The sequence below is a fragment of the Sciurus carolinensis genome, chromosome 9 (assembly GCF_902686445.1).
Source record: "Sciurus carolinensis chromosome 9, mSciCar1.2, whole genome shotgun sequence".
Lineage (NCBI taxonomy): Eukaryota > Metazoa > Chordata > Mammalia > Rodentia > Sciuridae > Sciurus > Sciurus carolinensis.
The window spans coordinates 21,173,338-21,189,370 of record NC_062221.1 but is presented as its reverse complement, the minus strand read 5'-3'; the positions used below and the strand labels follow the sequence as shown (position 1 = coordinate 21,189,370).

The 16,033-nt window shown below is 46.8% G+C and overlaps 1 protein-coding gene across 2 annotated transcripts in view; it reads left to right on the top strand.

The window, feature by feature from the left end:
* The window catches only part of Ephb1 (EPH receptor B1), a 416,160-nt gene that overhangs the window by 84,499 nt on the left and 315,628 nt on the right, over positions 1 to 16,033 (top strand). The window contains exon 1 of one of the 2 annotated variants that reach the window (XM_047563814.1): positions 5,656 to 5,753. The exons of the other annotated variant lie outside the window; for it this stretch is intronic. Coding sequence (XP_047419770.1) covers positions 5,744 to 5,753 — 10 coding nt within the window. The 5' untranslated portion in view covers positions 5,656 to 5,743. Of the gene's footprint in view, positions 1 to 5,655; positions 5,754 to 16,033 lie in introns of those variants that run through there. 2 annotated transcript variants of the gene reach the window in all.

The following is a 16,033-nucleotide window of genomic DNA, read 5'->3' as shown; positions in this document are numbered from 1 at the left end:
TGAGTGACTGCCGCAACTCTGGCTGGGCTTGGCTCAGTCTCCAACCAGAGATGACTGCGCACATGGAAATAAGGGTTCACGGAGGGTTAATAAAGCTTTATTGCAAAAACCAAACAAAGAATTCATGGAATGAAATGATAATGGGGAGCTGTCCAACAATATTCTTTGGGATGCATCCAAGACTGTAATCAGAGGCAAGCTAATTCAGTCCTAATTTCAGGAAAAAAGATGGGGGAAAAATGGATAATTAGAAAAGAAAATGGAAACACTAGAGGAATCATATAAACATAAATTAGGTCCCAAAATACTGACACAATTAATCACAGTCAGGGGTGAATCAAACCTCATCCTACCAGGAAGAACTGAATATTTCATAAAGTATACAAAGGCGGAGTGAACTGAGAGGCACATCACCAGCCATAACTAAAATACAACAACAACAACAAAACCCACTTGTCAGAAATTAAGAACTGAAATGCAAGAAAGAAATAACATCTTCATTAACCAGTGGGGATGAAACATGGACTGGAAAAATAAAACTGCTCATATTCCTCAAAGCCCAATCTCCTTCTATTGAAATTACAGCCATAACTTTCAAAAATCTTTTTTATTTTTCCTCTCTCAGGAACAGAATGATTCATTGTATATAAAAAAGAGAAGAGAACAGAGGAAATAATTAAAGCTATAAAAAAAAAAATCCCCAATTACAAAGCATCAGAGTCCAGATGGCTATAACACAGATTCACCAGGAAGAATCAACTTGGGGGTGGGGGATGGGCACTCTGAAATGACAGCGATGGAGACCTGGAGAAGGGTGTGCTTCAAGGACATTTCCTTCCTCCTGAAATGATGGTTTCTGAGGACTACAGGGGAATGTGCAAGGTCTCATCGCCATGTGTTGGCAATCCACTTTTCCAGGGAGCCGAGACAAGCCAAAGTCTGCTCAGAGGAGCAGAAACTGGAATCATATTCCCAGAAGGAACAGTTGAGGAAATGAGGGCAGGTTAGAGACGAAAGATCTCAGAGGCAGGTGGGAGTCACTGTCATTAAGAGAGCTCTTCAAGCCCCTGTTGGTGTTGTGCAGTCACGCCTATAATCCCAGCGGCTTGGGAGGCTGAGGCAGGAGGATTGCGTGTTCAAAAGCCAGCCTCAGCAAATTAGCGAGGTCCTAAGGAACTCAGCAAGACCCTGTCTCTAAATAAAATACAAAAAAGGGCTGGGGATGTGGCTTAGTGGTTAAGTGCCCGTGGGTTCAATTCCCAGAACCAGAGAGAGAGAGAGAGAGAGAGAGAGAGAGAAACTCGCCAATGCGGTTTGTACTGAGTCTGTGATTTGGACCCAGGCTACCCCAAAATGAAATGTCTTGTCATGGAGGTACCTAGCACTGCATCCCCAAGGAAGGCTGCACAATCAACTGGTGGAAGTGTTGAGGAGATTTGGGGCCCTAAATTTGAATGGTCCTGTTTAATCCTCATGTTTTACAATTCTGAGACTGCAAGGCTGATTAAATTGAAATCTCAGAAAGATGAAGTGATATATTGAAGGGTTGTTTTTGAGGAGAAGAGGGTTCCTGGGCTAGCTTTTAGCAACTGGCCTTTGTGGTTGGAGCCCAGATTTCGTTGTCAGAGAAAAAGGTTCATGGTCTCATTTGGAAAGAGGAATTGGGGTGGGAGAGTGGGAGACGGGATGAGGGGACCATTTCCTGTTCTGAGGTTAGACCTTTCAGGGTGACCTATGGTTTCATCGTGAGGCCTGGGGAAGCAGCTCCCAGCAGGATGGAGAGACTCACCAGGCAGGTGTTGCCCTGCCTTGGAGGTCAGAGGTCAGGGATTAGTCAAGGACAGAGCCCTCAGGCACGTTCCTGGTGCTGGACACTGTGCTAAATGAATTTCATGCATCATTTTCTGACAACTCTGAGTCACAAACACCTTCCCTTGACTTTAGAGGTAGCTGCCATGAATTCAGATGGTGCCAGACCATACTGCTGATAGGTGGCAGGAGGGTGGGAATTGTTGCCAGGTCCCTCCATTTGAGAGCTGGGTGCATGGCCCTGTGCCCACTCCCATTCTGGTCTCCATCCTTTAGACCGCGCTGTCAGACTGGAGTCTCCTAAATGTTGGGGTAGTGTGTCAATCTCTGCAGCCAGTGACAGTCTGTGTGTCAAGGCTGGGGGAAGGCCACGGTACCACCCTCCAGCCTGTTCAGAGATCAGCCACTGGGGGAGAGGCGGGGGCTGTGGACGTTTCTTGTTGGATAGTGAACAGCTGGAAGAATTCTGTGTCTATGGATGATCACAATTCCATTACTTCATTAAGACTCGGAGAAGTCTTTTTGTATACATATGCTTATTATAAATAAATGAGCATACGTTTTCTTTTAACTCTTTTGAAAATAACTGCTTGAAGCCAAAACTGCTCTGATGCCATTCCTGGGGATTGAGGAGTTCATTTGATCAGAAGGTGGCCTGTTCTTGCTGTGGGTGCAGTGGGTTCTAATTAGATGGGGTTCAAAGACGGAGCAAGCATCAGATGCAGTTCTGTTAGTTAAACAAAATATCAAAAATCAGCATAAACAAGCAACAGGATATGATTCAATAATACCGACTCCTTTGAAAAGACTTTAACGACCCAGACCATATTTCCTTTGGCTAATCTGAATCTTTGCATTTTAAGAGGCTAAGATACAGGGCACAGTGAAAAATTGGAGAGCAAGTCAGTTTCCTCCATTGTGAGGGTTCAGCTGTGTGCCGTGCTCACACCTGATGCCTTGTGTGGGTGCGGTGAGGCACCTACCTGTGAACCCAGATTGAGCAATCTGCCTGCTCAGATCTGGTCTTAGCACCCCAGGCAGCAAACCAGCAAATGTTTACTTATGGAACCCTTATGCAAATGTGGGTGTTCTGAAGTTGACATCCGCCCCTGGGAACAAGTACAGTGTGGCTGCTGTGACTCCCATACAGCATGTCTCAAGGGGCACTCTTGTTCACAGTTCCCAGGTAATTGAAGCAAAGCGCTTTGGATTCTTGGGCTGAGGTGTGGCTCACTGTAAACTGTTTGCCTAGAATGCATGAGCCCCTGGGTTCAATCCCTAGCACCAGAAGAGAGAGACAGAGAGATAGATATTTGGATTCTAATTGTGTAGTTATCTCTGCTTTTCAAGCAGGTGGAGGATAACATGAGCTTGCTGGGGAAGGAAATAGCCAACACCTAAAAAAATGGTCCAAATAGGATACTGAGAGATGGATGAGAAATACTCTAGGTGGAATGGACAGAACATGGGGCATTGCAAAAGAAAAGATGCGTGAACTTGAAGGCAGCGGGGGGCTGAACCGGAAATGGAGCTGAATCTCAGGGTGGCTGCGTGGGAGCCCAAAGATGGAAGAGTCCCTGTGGCCAGGCCAGCTGCACATGGGCTGGGAAAGAGCCCATCCTGGGGCCATGATGGAGGTGAAATCCACACATGGAAGCCTTGCTCCAGGGAGCTGAGTGTTGGTTAAAGATGAAATAGCAACAGAAGCAATCCAAGATGAAACACGGACAGACAGAAGGTTGAAGATGAGTGGACACGGCGTCAGCACTCTTGATGTTTAAAAAAATCAACAAAATGCGAGTGTAATGTTGGGAAATTCGAATAACTGGCATCAGTGCAGAATGATGTGCAAAGTGACGGCCTCTCTCCCCAGACTCTTGCCCCTGTTTCTTTCTCCAGTCATCACTACTGGTACCAGTCTCTTGTGGTTCCTTTTAGAAAACTAAATATGCCCACACCCACCTATTTGAGAGACCATCTGGGGCTTGAGGACAGTCACCCAGCAGGAACAGGCAGATCACTTCTCCAGTCCTTTAGGATTCCCTAACCAATGTTCCTGACATGGCCTCCGAGGGAGGTTATGGACCACGACTGACACTGTGGGAAAGAAGGGTTCCATGACTCAGGAAGTTTGGGAAACCTCAGGAGCTCCAAGCTCAAACAGACTTGGTTCCTATGACGCAGCAGAGCTTCCAGCTCTAGTGAAGGAGAGGGCAAGAAGTCTTTCCCCACCTTCTCTGACCAGGGAACCCCTCCAAGGAAGAGGGGTCCTGCCCCCACTGCTGCGGGTGAGATTTGGGTTGTTGCTTTTCACAGGAGTGGGAGGCAGCGGGGGCTGAACCGGAAATGGAGCTGAATCTCAGGGTGGCTGCGTGGGAGCCCAAAGATGGAAGAGTCCCTGTGGCCAGGCCAGCTGCACATGGACTGGGAAAGAGCCCATCCTGGGGCCATGATGGAGGTGAAATCCACACATGGAAGCCTTGCTCCAGGGAGCTGAGTGTTGGTTAAAGACTCAGTTAATTAAAAAAGAAAAGTTCCCTGAGGAAGGTGGTGACTCAGCAGCAGGTGGAGTGAGTTAGAGAAAAAGAAAATGGAGTGTGAAGAGGCAGCCTCTGCCTCTGGGGTTCAGAGGAGGCAGGAAGGCTTGGGGGGCCCATTCTCACTAGTGACAAGAGCAGAAAGTGTGGGGTCAGATAGCTCTACTTCTGACACCTGTGTGGTCCTGGTCACATTCCTCCTGTTTCCTGAGCCCCGGACCCATCATCTGACCCAGAGGGATTATACCTGTTATTAATATTTACTGAACACTCTATATGGTTCTGCATGCTTGACAGGAAATAACAGATTTACTTCTCACAACAATCCGGGAAGTTAGGTACGCATTTTATCTCCAGATTTCATGGTTGAGAAAACTGAGGCACAGAGATGTTAAGTCATTATTCCAAAGTCACACAACTTTGGTAAACATGACAATCAAACTCAGGCACTATTTTCTGCTATGCCCATGTGTCACATTATAAATAGGCCTGGGGTAGGAGGTGGGGAAAGAGAGAGAGAGAGAGAGAGAGAGAGAGAGAGAGAGAGAGAGAGAGAGAGAGAGAGAGAGAGAGGGAGAGAGAGAGGGGGGGGGGAATATCCCCATGGCTCAGCAAAAGTGAGCCATAAAATATTAGGGTCTTTCCTTCCTGCAAATAACAATTTTATGGAGTTCTCAATAACAGCATTTCTTGGATAAATATATAACAGTCATAATAGCAATTAATACTTCTTGAAGCACTCACTATGTGCTGGGAAGTGTGCAAACTTTTGCATGCTTTTTCTTAAGCACATGATTGCCTTGGCTCGGCTCTATGATGATCCCTTCTTTTGGGTGAGGCGATTCAGGTAGAATGAGTCAGAGTTACGTATACTGAGTTAGTCATTGATGGAGTCAGAGGCGGCATCAAAGACCAGAGACAGTTACAGAGTGATTAAACATCAAAATGATGTTCCTTTCCAAACAGTGAGTTCAATTAGGAGGGAATTGGGAAGTAGAGGGGAAAATTCCAGATACAGCATTGTGGGGAATCAGACTTGGGACAGTGGTCTTCCATTGCTGCATAGCAAACCATCCCAAAAGTTAATGGCTGAACACAGTAGCGGCTTATATTATTTTTCAAAATCCTGTGGATTGACTGGGTAGTTCCTCTTCTGGTTTCACCTGGGCCACACTTGGGGCTGCTTTTACCTGGAGATTCAGAGGCACTGAAGTGGCCTCCTTCTTATCTGGCAGCTGGTGTTGACTGTGGCCTGGGAAACTTTCCTCCACATGACCCTTCATCTTCTAGAAGGATCAACTGGGCTTTTGGCTGACTTGAAGGACCTGGATCAGAGAAGACAAGAGTGGGAGCTGATAGACCTGTTAAGCTGCCATATTCACAGGACACTTGGACTTATGGAAGCAGGTAACAAGAACAGCCTGCCTTCAAGATGGTGGAGAAAGAGACAGCTTCCACTGAGGGAAGAGGTGGCAAAGTCACATTACTAAAGTGCATAGATACAGGGGAGCAGGACTCACTGGGGGCCGATGTTATTACCACTGGATTTGGGATGAAGGACTGCTGGAATGACATTTGCATAGGAAAGAGCAGAAAGTATTTATTTTCATTTATATCTTTTGATGCTAGCTCAAAGGATACCAAAACAACTCATTATAAATCTGAATAATGAAAAGTAGTTGTTTGGGGAATGATGATAAAGGGAACTCAAGCTTTTGTTGTTTTAACCCTGCAGGATGATCCATTTTGTAAGTTAATAAAAAGTTGAAGATTAATGAGACCATATCCGTGAAGAATTTAGAGCACCTTGTAAGAAGAGAACTATATCAATATTAGAGTAATCATCAAACAGCTATCCAAATGCCAGTTAGGAGAAGACAGCTAATATTTTCCACCTGGAAGAATTATCTTCTGATTTCCTGGGAGCTCCCAGGGGGGATTTCTGTTGATTGACTATGCTGACTCCTCTTGGCGAGGAGTGGAAGAACTTTTCCAAGCCAGAGATTTACAAATGGCTTTGTGCCAGGGAAGGACTTTTAACTTCTCTTCTAGGGAGCTCAGGATCAGGAAGTGTGTAGAAGGTTCTGCAACTGGTGTGCTTTTCCTGCCCTTGAAGATAGCTTCCAAGGGCGGTGGGCAAGCTCGGTGAGGGCATCCTGTCTATGGGTGGGGAAGGCACAGTCCCCTGACAAGCAGCACCTACTGTTTCAACCCAGGGACAGCCAGCCAGAGCCCTGGCGTCCCTCCTCAACTGGCCGGACTTGGCCTAATGCCCAGTCTATTGATGCTGAAACCCAGGTAGATCTCAGTTCCCACTTGCGTGGCCAGTACCCTCAGTGACCTCCAAGCCATGAGGCAGGGGGATTCCTAGAATCTCTAAGCATCTGTAGCAAGAGCTATTTTATGGTTTGATGTGGTCTATAGCCCTAGTCTCTTCTAAGGAAAGATTCCCCATATTTTCTGAATATGTTCTGGAATATTGCTCTTATCCCTCACTCTCATGTCCTCGCTCATTAAATCTTTGAACAGCACCAGGTTCTGGGCACCATGCTAGGCATGGAGATACAGTGATGGAGAAAGTGAACAAGATCACAGCTGTCTGGGAGCATCAGAGAATGTTCCAGAACAGGAGGGGAGCTGTGCAAAGTTTCTGGGGGAGATGAGTTTGGCAGGTTGTAGCAGCAGACAGGAGAATGGCAGGGACTGAGCTTGGGACCTGAGGGCCGAGCCACTCATGGGTCCTATAAGAACTTTAGATTTTCAGCTGAGTGTAACAGGGTGCTGTTGAGTTTTAAGCAGGAGGGTGGGCGGGTATGATGGCCATGTTTAAGTGCCCCTGGACTGTTGAGTGGGGAGCTGTTGATGTGAGCAGCTTGGGGTTGTGGCCCTGGATCCAGAGGTCTACTAGTCACCCCCGCTTGTCATGAGGGACGTGGGGTGAAAACTAGAAGCCGCACTGGCACACAGAAATGGTGGTGTTGGGACCATTGGGTGCCCTCCGGAAAAGAGACCATGGGTGTATTTCTCAACCTTTTATGTTATTCCACGAGCCAGCCTCTCTTCATGCCAGTATCACACAGTTTTTAGGAGCTATGGCGCGATAATATGTTTTAATATCTGGTAGGACTACATGTCTCTTATTTTTCTTCTTTTAAAGTCTGTCTGGTTATTCTTGTTTATTTAATTTTACACTAAAGTGATTTAACATGTTTTAGACCTCCACAAAGCATCAATAATAATGCAAGTCTCAAAGAAAGGAAACAGAAATGTGTTACAAACACTCACCCACCAAACCCCCAGCTTCTGACATAGCCCTAATATCCTCTCTGAATGCAGGTGAGTCCCCACCATCTCCCCTCAGGCCTGTCCCTCCTCCCACAGGGTGCCCTCTGAATTTGGTGTTTTGTATTTCTACACGTTTCATTCACACTTGATACTTATGTACCTGGACCTAAACAAACCAGTAACGTAACTGATTCTAAATTTTATGTAAACGGTATTATACTTCCTGTGGTCTTCAGAGTTGTACTCTTCTTCGCACTTGAGTATTTTGAGATTTGTCCAAGTTGAGATACATTATTCTAGCTCATTATTGCTGCATGGTATTTTGGTGCACAAAAATATTATGATTCATTAATTTTTTTCCTGTTGATGGGCATTTAACTTGTACACAGCTTTCTGCCATTGGAAAGAATACCTCCAGTAGGGTTCTTATCTGGGTTCTTATTCTACATATCCGGGAATTTCACCTGGCTCTCGAATCTGATCCTCAGAATGGAATTGTTTTTTTGGAGGATGTGCCCTTATTTAGGCCTGCTACTAGAATCAAACAGCTCTTTGGAGTGGGCACAACTGTTGGTTTTTCCATTTGAACTTAAAAACTAGCTTGACTATTTCCTAAGGAATATACAAATAATAACATTTTATTGGGTTCAATTTATAGATTAATTTAGAAAGAAGTGACATTTTTGTGATGTTCAGTATTCTTATCCAAGAATATGAATCTTATCTTTTTCTTACTGAGTATATACCCAAATATTCTTTTTGTTGGAACTATAAATGTGATTTTCTTCTTCCATTATATCTCCCAACTGGTTGCTCTTTGTAATTATGAAAGCCCTTGCTTTCTCTATATCCCTTTAATATCCTGTCCTTTTACTGTTTAGAGCAGATTGCCAGTTGATTGTCTTGGGTTTGCCAGGTGTGTGATTATATTATCTACTAATGTTGACCATGTTTGCTTCCTCTTTTCCAATTTATACATCTAATTTTCTAGGCTAATTGCTTTGCCTTCTGCCCCACAACAATGCCAAACAATAGTGGTACATGTAAATTTCTGTCTTGTTCTTCATTTTTATGGGAAAAAATTCTTGTGTTTTTCCATTAAGCACTTTGGATTGAGAGAGAGAGAGAGAGAGAGAGAGAGAGAGAGATTTTACCAAGGCAGAAAGTATACATCTATTCTTATTTTCTTATGAGCTCTTTTTTGAAAAAAAAAAACAAAAAACAAAAACAAAAACAAAAGAATGAGTGTCAAATATTATTAATGTCCATTGAGATGTTTAGATAATACTTTGGATTTATTACTATTGTTCATTATATTATAGATTCTCTAATATTGAACCATCCTTGCCTTATAGTAATCACACTTCATCTTTCTGTGTGTTGCTGGATTTTGTGCCAATAATTAGTTTAGGACTTCTGTATTGATATTCATAAACATCAGTAGTCAAGAAGATGGATCCAAAGACCAGTCCAAGTGTGGGTAGCTATGTATAACCAGACTGGTAGGATCTGGGTGTTAGAGTCCTCCTTAGAGCTTCATCATTAACAATTAGAACCAGTCTTCTTCTCTATAATCCTGTTATAAGTAGCATGCCATCTCAGATGGTATGTTCAAAGTCCTTGGGAATGACCATGGACCATATCCTCCTACTGTAACTCTGGCCATTCTCTCTTTAGGCATTCACGAGTGTAAGAAGTATGTTTTGGAGAGCTGTGATGTAACTCTCATTGCCTAAGTGGATTCTCTCCCAACTTATCTCTGTTCTCTTTACTACTTCCATAGAAGTATGTCTCGGTTTCTAAGCAGGTTCTTTTTCAGAGTTGAATTTAAAAGCAGATATTTGGATCTGGGGGTGTATTTTTCCAGACCAAGCTATTTTCAAGTATTAGTTGAATTAGTCCTCATTGTGGTCTTAAAGCTCATTTATTCCTTGGTGTTCCTGCCAGACACATTGCTTGTGGTTGTCTCGACCATAGCTAGCCACTGGTTGTCACAGTTCTGTGCTGTGTTCCTTCCCAGAAGACCATCTTCCCTGACCTTGGCCCAGCAAAAGGGCAGTTGTTTCTGGAGAATTCTTAGACTGGGCTGCATACTTGCAGGAGGAGGTCCCAGTAACAGGTTAACTCTACATTACGAAGAGGTCCCCAAGGCTATTTGCATGAGAAAAGAGAACCATGGACATTTTCACAGGAGAAAGTAGCTGCCATCAATCACTCCCTAGGTGACCCCTCAGGAGAACAAAGGGCAGTTGGTTTTTTAAGTCAAGGGTTTGTAAGTTAGAGATTTCCAGTAAATGGGATCTCTCTTGGTAGGAGGCTTTTCTTTTTCCTCCTGATGGACAAATTAGGTTCCATTTGTATTTCTTTCAGACTCTAGGCATCTCTGTAGGTCTGTATTCCTTGGCTCTCCCTATCCCCTTCCTTTTTATTCCCACTTTTCCCAATTGGCCAGTGCTCTGCCCAACCCACCCTCCCTCCATCCTATCTCTTGGCGTGTAATTTGTTTGCAGTCAGGTTGTCTCTTTGATTTACTGGACCTCTTCTCAGCAGAATTATAATAAATGGATTGCTTTGCTGAGCCCTCGCTAGTTCAACACCATTTGCTCAGACTGGGTCAAGCCCCTTGCAAACAGAGGATGCGGACAGCCTGAACAAGGCACGTGCTCATACACAATATCAGCCCTGTGCATCTGTTTCTAGCCAAATATAATGAAAAAATCTCAAGTCATCCATCTGAGAACCAATTAAGTTGTAAGAATGTAAGAAGAGATGGCCCAGGACGGTCTGCCTCCCCATAGTGCAGTCCCGGTACTGATGGTCTTAGGGGGCACAGAGATTGTCCTGATTACAGACTTAATTAGTTGTGTAATTAGCAAGTGTTGGCCTCTACAACTTCCTGTTTGTTTATTTGCACCTGGAATACTCAGAGAGTTTCAACCTAAATTGTGTTAACTGTAATGAGGAAGGGGCTGCACTGTCCATCCATGGGCCACACTGCTGAGAAAAAAGCAGAGAAATAAGCCATAAGTCCGAAGAAGAACAACCATCATGTGGCCTGGTCTCCCACCAGCACAAGCATATACGCCGCTCCCAAACGTCCATCCCAAGAGCATTGCACTTGCTCAGGGGTGCCAGATCCTTGGATCCCCTCAAGGGCTTTGGAACAGCCCTCGCCCCAGCCCAGCCTGACAAGTACCTCCCAGCACCAGCACTCTCTCCTTCATCAGGCCCCTTCTACTCATTCCTCTACTCTTGGCCTCAGAGCTACTTCTAGGAAATATCTTGTCCCCTGCATCTGTCTGCAGCCGCCACCATTTACTTCATTCTCAGCACATCCTGCTTCTCATCTAATGCATTTGGACTATTCCTTGCAGGATGTCTGTCTGTCGCTCCAGACTATAAGCTGCATGAGGGGTGGGCTCCTACCTGTTATGTTCTGGGCTTTACCCACATCCACGGTGTCTCTGAGAGCAGGCACGGTGGGCTGAGCTGAGCCAGGGAAGGACAGAATGCATGCAGAGGGTGGGGCTGTCTTTCTTCAATATGGTGCCGGGAGCTCTCTTTAATTTGCTTCCTCTGTTTCCCATCCTCACTCCACGCCTCCTTTATCCCTGCATGTGGCTTATTCTGTGTCCTCACTTAGCAAGGGAAGCCTGGCAGGTTTCTTCCCACCAGAGCAGGAACCTTGATGAATAGGGGTTGTGTTTCTTTCAGCTTGGGATTTCCACATCCCTGTGCACGTGGGCTCACCTGATGTTCACTGAACTGAATGGGTGGCTTTTGTCCCCAGGTGCCTCAGGATACAGAGACACCTGCCAAGGACCTCCCGTTGTCCCTGCTTGAGAGTTCAGCATGGTATGGCTTGTGCAGAGCACTTGGGCTGGCAGTGAGACCTTGGCATGTTGAGATAGTGGCTTTCCTCTTGGGCTCTGTTTCCTCATCTGAAGCCCCTTTTAATAATGTGATTTGAACTTTCTGAGGCAAAAATGCAAAAACTGAAGACTCTCAGCCTGGAAATCTTCCAGCTGTCCATCTAATCCATCGTCTGGCCCCCAGGAAAGGTAGCACCTGCTCTGAGAACTACCTCTCTGGCAGTGTGTGTTCTCTATATTGTCTTTCTCCTGGTCTAATCACCGTTACAAAGACTGGATTGTTGGGTCTGCTCTTTCCTTGGGCTCTGGAAAATGAGAAAAGGTTTTGGAAGAACAATAAGAGGTTTGGTTTAGAGCAAGTGCTCTCATGACTGCCAGCACCTGTCCCCGGACTCTCTGCTGTGGGCTTTTCAATCCTCACTCCTTAGTTGAGTGTTTCCAGAATCCACCATTCAGAGAAGGCAGGATTTCCTCTGCCTCCTCGTCATGGCCACCTCTGATCTGCAGAGGAACAGTGAAGAGCCGACTGCTTTGTTCCTGAAAAACATCCCCTTTTGATGGGTTTATCCTGTCAGTCGCATTTTTCTCTCTACTTTCTCATTTTCTCTTCCTCCCTGGGAGGAAGGAATTGTGGCTGTTATGCTAGGGTCTCTCTTTTCCTTGTTTGAGTTAGTAAATCTCCAGCATCTGAGAGCAGTGGCAACCTTGAGCCTTCTGCATGGAAACTGGCTTCTCTCTCACTCCTGCCAGGCCAAACTATTCTGCTCCAATAATTGGTCCCCTCTTTTCTGAAGATTTGCAGTTTAAAAGGTGTTATTCAAAATAAATTAATGCAAAATAGCAGTCTGCCTTGGGGGAGCCCTGATGCCCTCTGCTTCCCCCTCCTTCCTTCCTGCTGCAACCAACTGGGGCTGCCTGTTTTTCTAGCCCCACCCCTCCACCCCCCCCTCACTGTGAGCCCACACCTCCAGGGATCAATGCCACCTCTCTCTTATCTCCTCACTCTCCATTTGCTGGCTCACTGGATGCCCTGTGAATGTGACATCTTGCCCAGGCACAGAAAACCAGGGTCCAGATGGACGCAGGAGTGGTCTTAATGCCCAGTGCAGGAGAGCAAGTCTGTCCCCCAGACATCATGCACATGACAAGATGAGCGTGGAGAGAATAATCTCTAACTGTTACCAATGCATTTTTTCCACAAAGAAAAGAAGAAAACCCCAGCTTTGAAGTGGAAATTTTCCAGGCTTGGATGACGCTGAAAGGTAAAATGTGGTGCTAGGACCTTTTGTGTGCAGATACGGCATCTGAAAACATGCACTTTTCCCGTTAAACATGCTCAAATATCTTTCCAGTACTCATGTTAGCAAGAGTGAATCTGCCACTCATAAGCTCTAAGAGGAAAAGCCACCCAAATGTTAAGAAGTGCAGCTTAAACTTCTATTCAAGTTTAAACTTCCGGAGAAGGTACGTTCATGATAGAGAAGCACACTAGGTTTATCTTCAGCATTTTGAAGGGATGGGCAGGGACTGGGGGAACTCGGTTCCATTGAAGCCCAAATGGAAAAGAGCATGAGCCCCTTCATGAGGCCTTTCTCTTTTAGTAATAAGAAAAATGTCCTGATTTTTGCAGCCTTTGCCAACCATCTTTACAGCGGGGTTTGGAGGTGAGGTGGGGGTCGGAGAGAAGCAAACAACCAGAATATGCTCTTTTTGACTCCTTCTCCAACTTTCTTTCGTGTATCTGGCAGCAGGGAGTTATAGCAGGGATGGCTGGAAGATGAGTAAACAAAAACATTTCCGTGGTCCTCCAGGGCTGGGGGACAAATTGCAAGATGCCCAACTTCCACACTTCTTATTGGCCCGTAGCTCTTCTGTGCCCCTCTGCAGAAACCATGTCAGAGATGGGATCTTGGTTTGGCATGCACCTTTGGGCTACTGAGCATGCTCTCCAGCCAGCTTTCTTCAGCCTGGGTTCCTGACTGGTGTGCAGGGGTCTCATCTGTACAGGGTGATGATGGCAGAACCTTCCTTATGGAGTCATGGGGATTAACAGAAGCACTGAGACCATGCCCATACACTATGATCATACAATGATAGTAGATCTTAACACTGTGGATATTATGATCATGATTATTATTATGACAGTTATTATCTCCACCCCTTCTGGAGTGTCACCGATGACCTTTTTGCTCTTGGGAAATGACTTAATGGTTTTCTCCTCTGTCAAAGGCCAGTTCCTTCATTGAAGCCACCTCTCCCCACCCTGAGCTTGCTGATCTTTACTATAGATCCTAATGAAGTGGACCTCCTCCATTCTATACTCTTTGCCCTGAAGTCTGTTCATCTAGGGTAGTTCCCTGGGGTGCCAAGCTCAGGGGACAGCCACACTTGGGTAGACTCTCCAGAAAGAGCCACAGGTTTGATGTTGACAGAGGTGGCAATCTGAATGCCAAGCTGGCATCTGCAGTCATCATCTGGCTCAGGGGCCCCATGACCGCCCTCTATTGTTCTGCACTCAAGGAAGCTAAAGTCAGTGAAGGGCTAGCCTGATAGCTCAGCACCCTATTGGGGGGCAAGAGAAGCTCCCTCCTGCAGCGTGTTCCTCATGTGCTACCTGCCTAGGCACCAGCAGGGCTGTGTAAAACCAAGGACCTGTGACCACCCAGCGTGGTGGGAGAGGGGTGTGGGCTTTAGTGAGACGGCTGTGACTCACAGGCTTTTCTTAAAAAGATAAGGTTCTGGTTCTCCCACATTCACACTTAAGTTGGGGAACCCAGGGCACAATCCATCCTCTTGCCATACTTATCCCTGAAGGGTATTTTCTTCTTGACCAGCTCATCCCAAGAATTCTGGAAGGTTCTAATCTTTTTTGCCCCAGGGAATCTTGAGGGGTTGCCACATCTGCAATAGACCCTAACCCTGTGGGTCTATTGGCAATGCACTTCCTCCTGGGTGACAGGAAGAGGAGAGTCTGCATGTGGGCAAAGGGAGGGCCAAAGCAAGAGCAGCTCTGTGGGGACAGTGACCACAGCGGGCAGTGCAGGTCAGCAAAGCCAAAGAGTGGTTGGTCCCACACAGGTTCCTTCAGGTGCTATTCGGCCATGGTGAGTTTGGTTTTCAGGCACCTTCTTTTCCTCTGCCAGGGATGCTTTCCCTGTGGGGTTTTTCCGCCCAACTGTACTAATGCGGGACTCAGAGTGGCATTTCCTCTGAAATGTGGGCCACCTCCCACTGACCACCCACTCTGAAGAAGCCAGCTCCGCCATCCCCCTGCCCTGCTGACTGTCGCCCTGAATGGATGATGGATGAATGGCACATCTCCCCTCGGGGCCTTTATTCCTCACACAGACCGTCCTTCATCTTGGCTTGGAAACCCTGGGATTGCCACAAAAGGAAGACTGGGGTTGCTTTTGGGCATCAGCCCAAGAGGGCTATATCTGCAGCCCCTACGGGGAGAAACATCTCCGTGCTGCAGCGCTGGGGTTCTCGGTGTCATGACCAAGGACAGGTTTCAAAGCCCCTTTCACCGGGGAGCCCCAAACTGCATGTGGATCTTGGCCCAAGTCTGTGACACCCTGCATGCCACTCCTCAGCGTCCCTTGGTATTTGTGGCTTGGCACTTCTCTGATTAATCCCAAGAAGGCTAATCAGTGTTCTCTCTGGGAGGCTATGGGGTGGGCGTGGTGCGCCGGGCTTGGCGGAGGAGTGTGCCCCAGGGGGAGTTGTGTGAGGCCACCTGATCGGTTGCCCTTTTATATCCATCATCTCATGACTCCAGGTAACATCCTGCAAATGGGCTTCATGAACAGCCTCATTTGAGATGGGACACATCGCTCGATCATGATGGCACAAGGGAATATGGCTGGGGTGGGCGCAGGAACCCCCGGATTGATGTCCAGCCCAGTCTCCACTGGCTCCTCTTTCTCTGACCCTATCATCTAAAATCCGAGCCCCATGGAATGGCCCAGATTCAGCTTCTCGCTGTACTTGGTGGCAAGCCAGCCCTGATGCTCCTGACTCCCTGGAGACTCCAGGCAAGTGACAGTAGAGTCTGCATGCTAGCAGGTGACATGGGCCTCGGCGCAATCTGTAGTTTGGAAGCGATCTTGTGTTTTCTCGGTGCCATCTGTGGGAGGAGAGCCATGTCTGTATGGGGTCTGTTTCCGTATTGAGGAAACGGCGGCTGCTCAGGAGCGGAGACGTCTGCCCTCTTACGTGCGTCATTTCATTTCCAAGTGGAGACGTTCCAGGGCTTCCCAGGGTGTGGAACCAGGCTTCAGGGCAGCTCTGCTCCCAGCTTTCCCTTCCCTGTTGGGAGGACACCGTGCTGTCCTGGAACCTGGGTCTCGCCAGGTACAGGGCTCTGGGGTTCCAGGCATCCCCAGAAGGCCCTGGTGCCTCCCCCACAGAAGGCAGGGAGTCAGGGTGGAGGAAACTGTGTGGGGGAGCGTGCCCTGGAGGATGCCATACTGCCACTTCTCCCTACCCATGAGGAAGACACCTCTATTTACCAATTCCACTTTTCTTCAT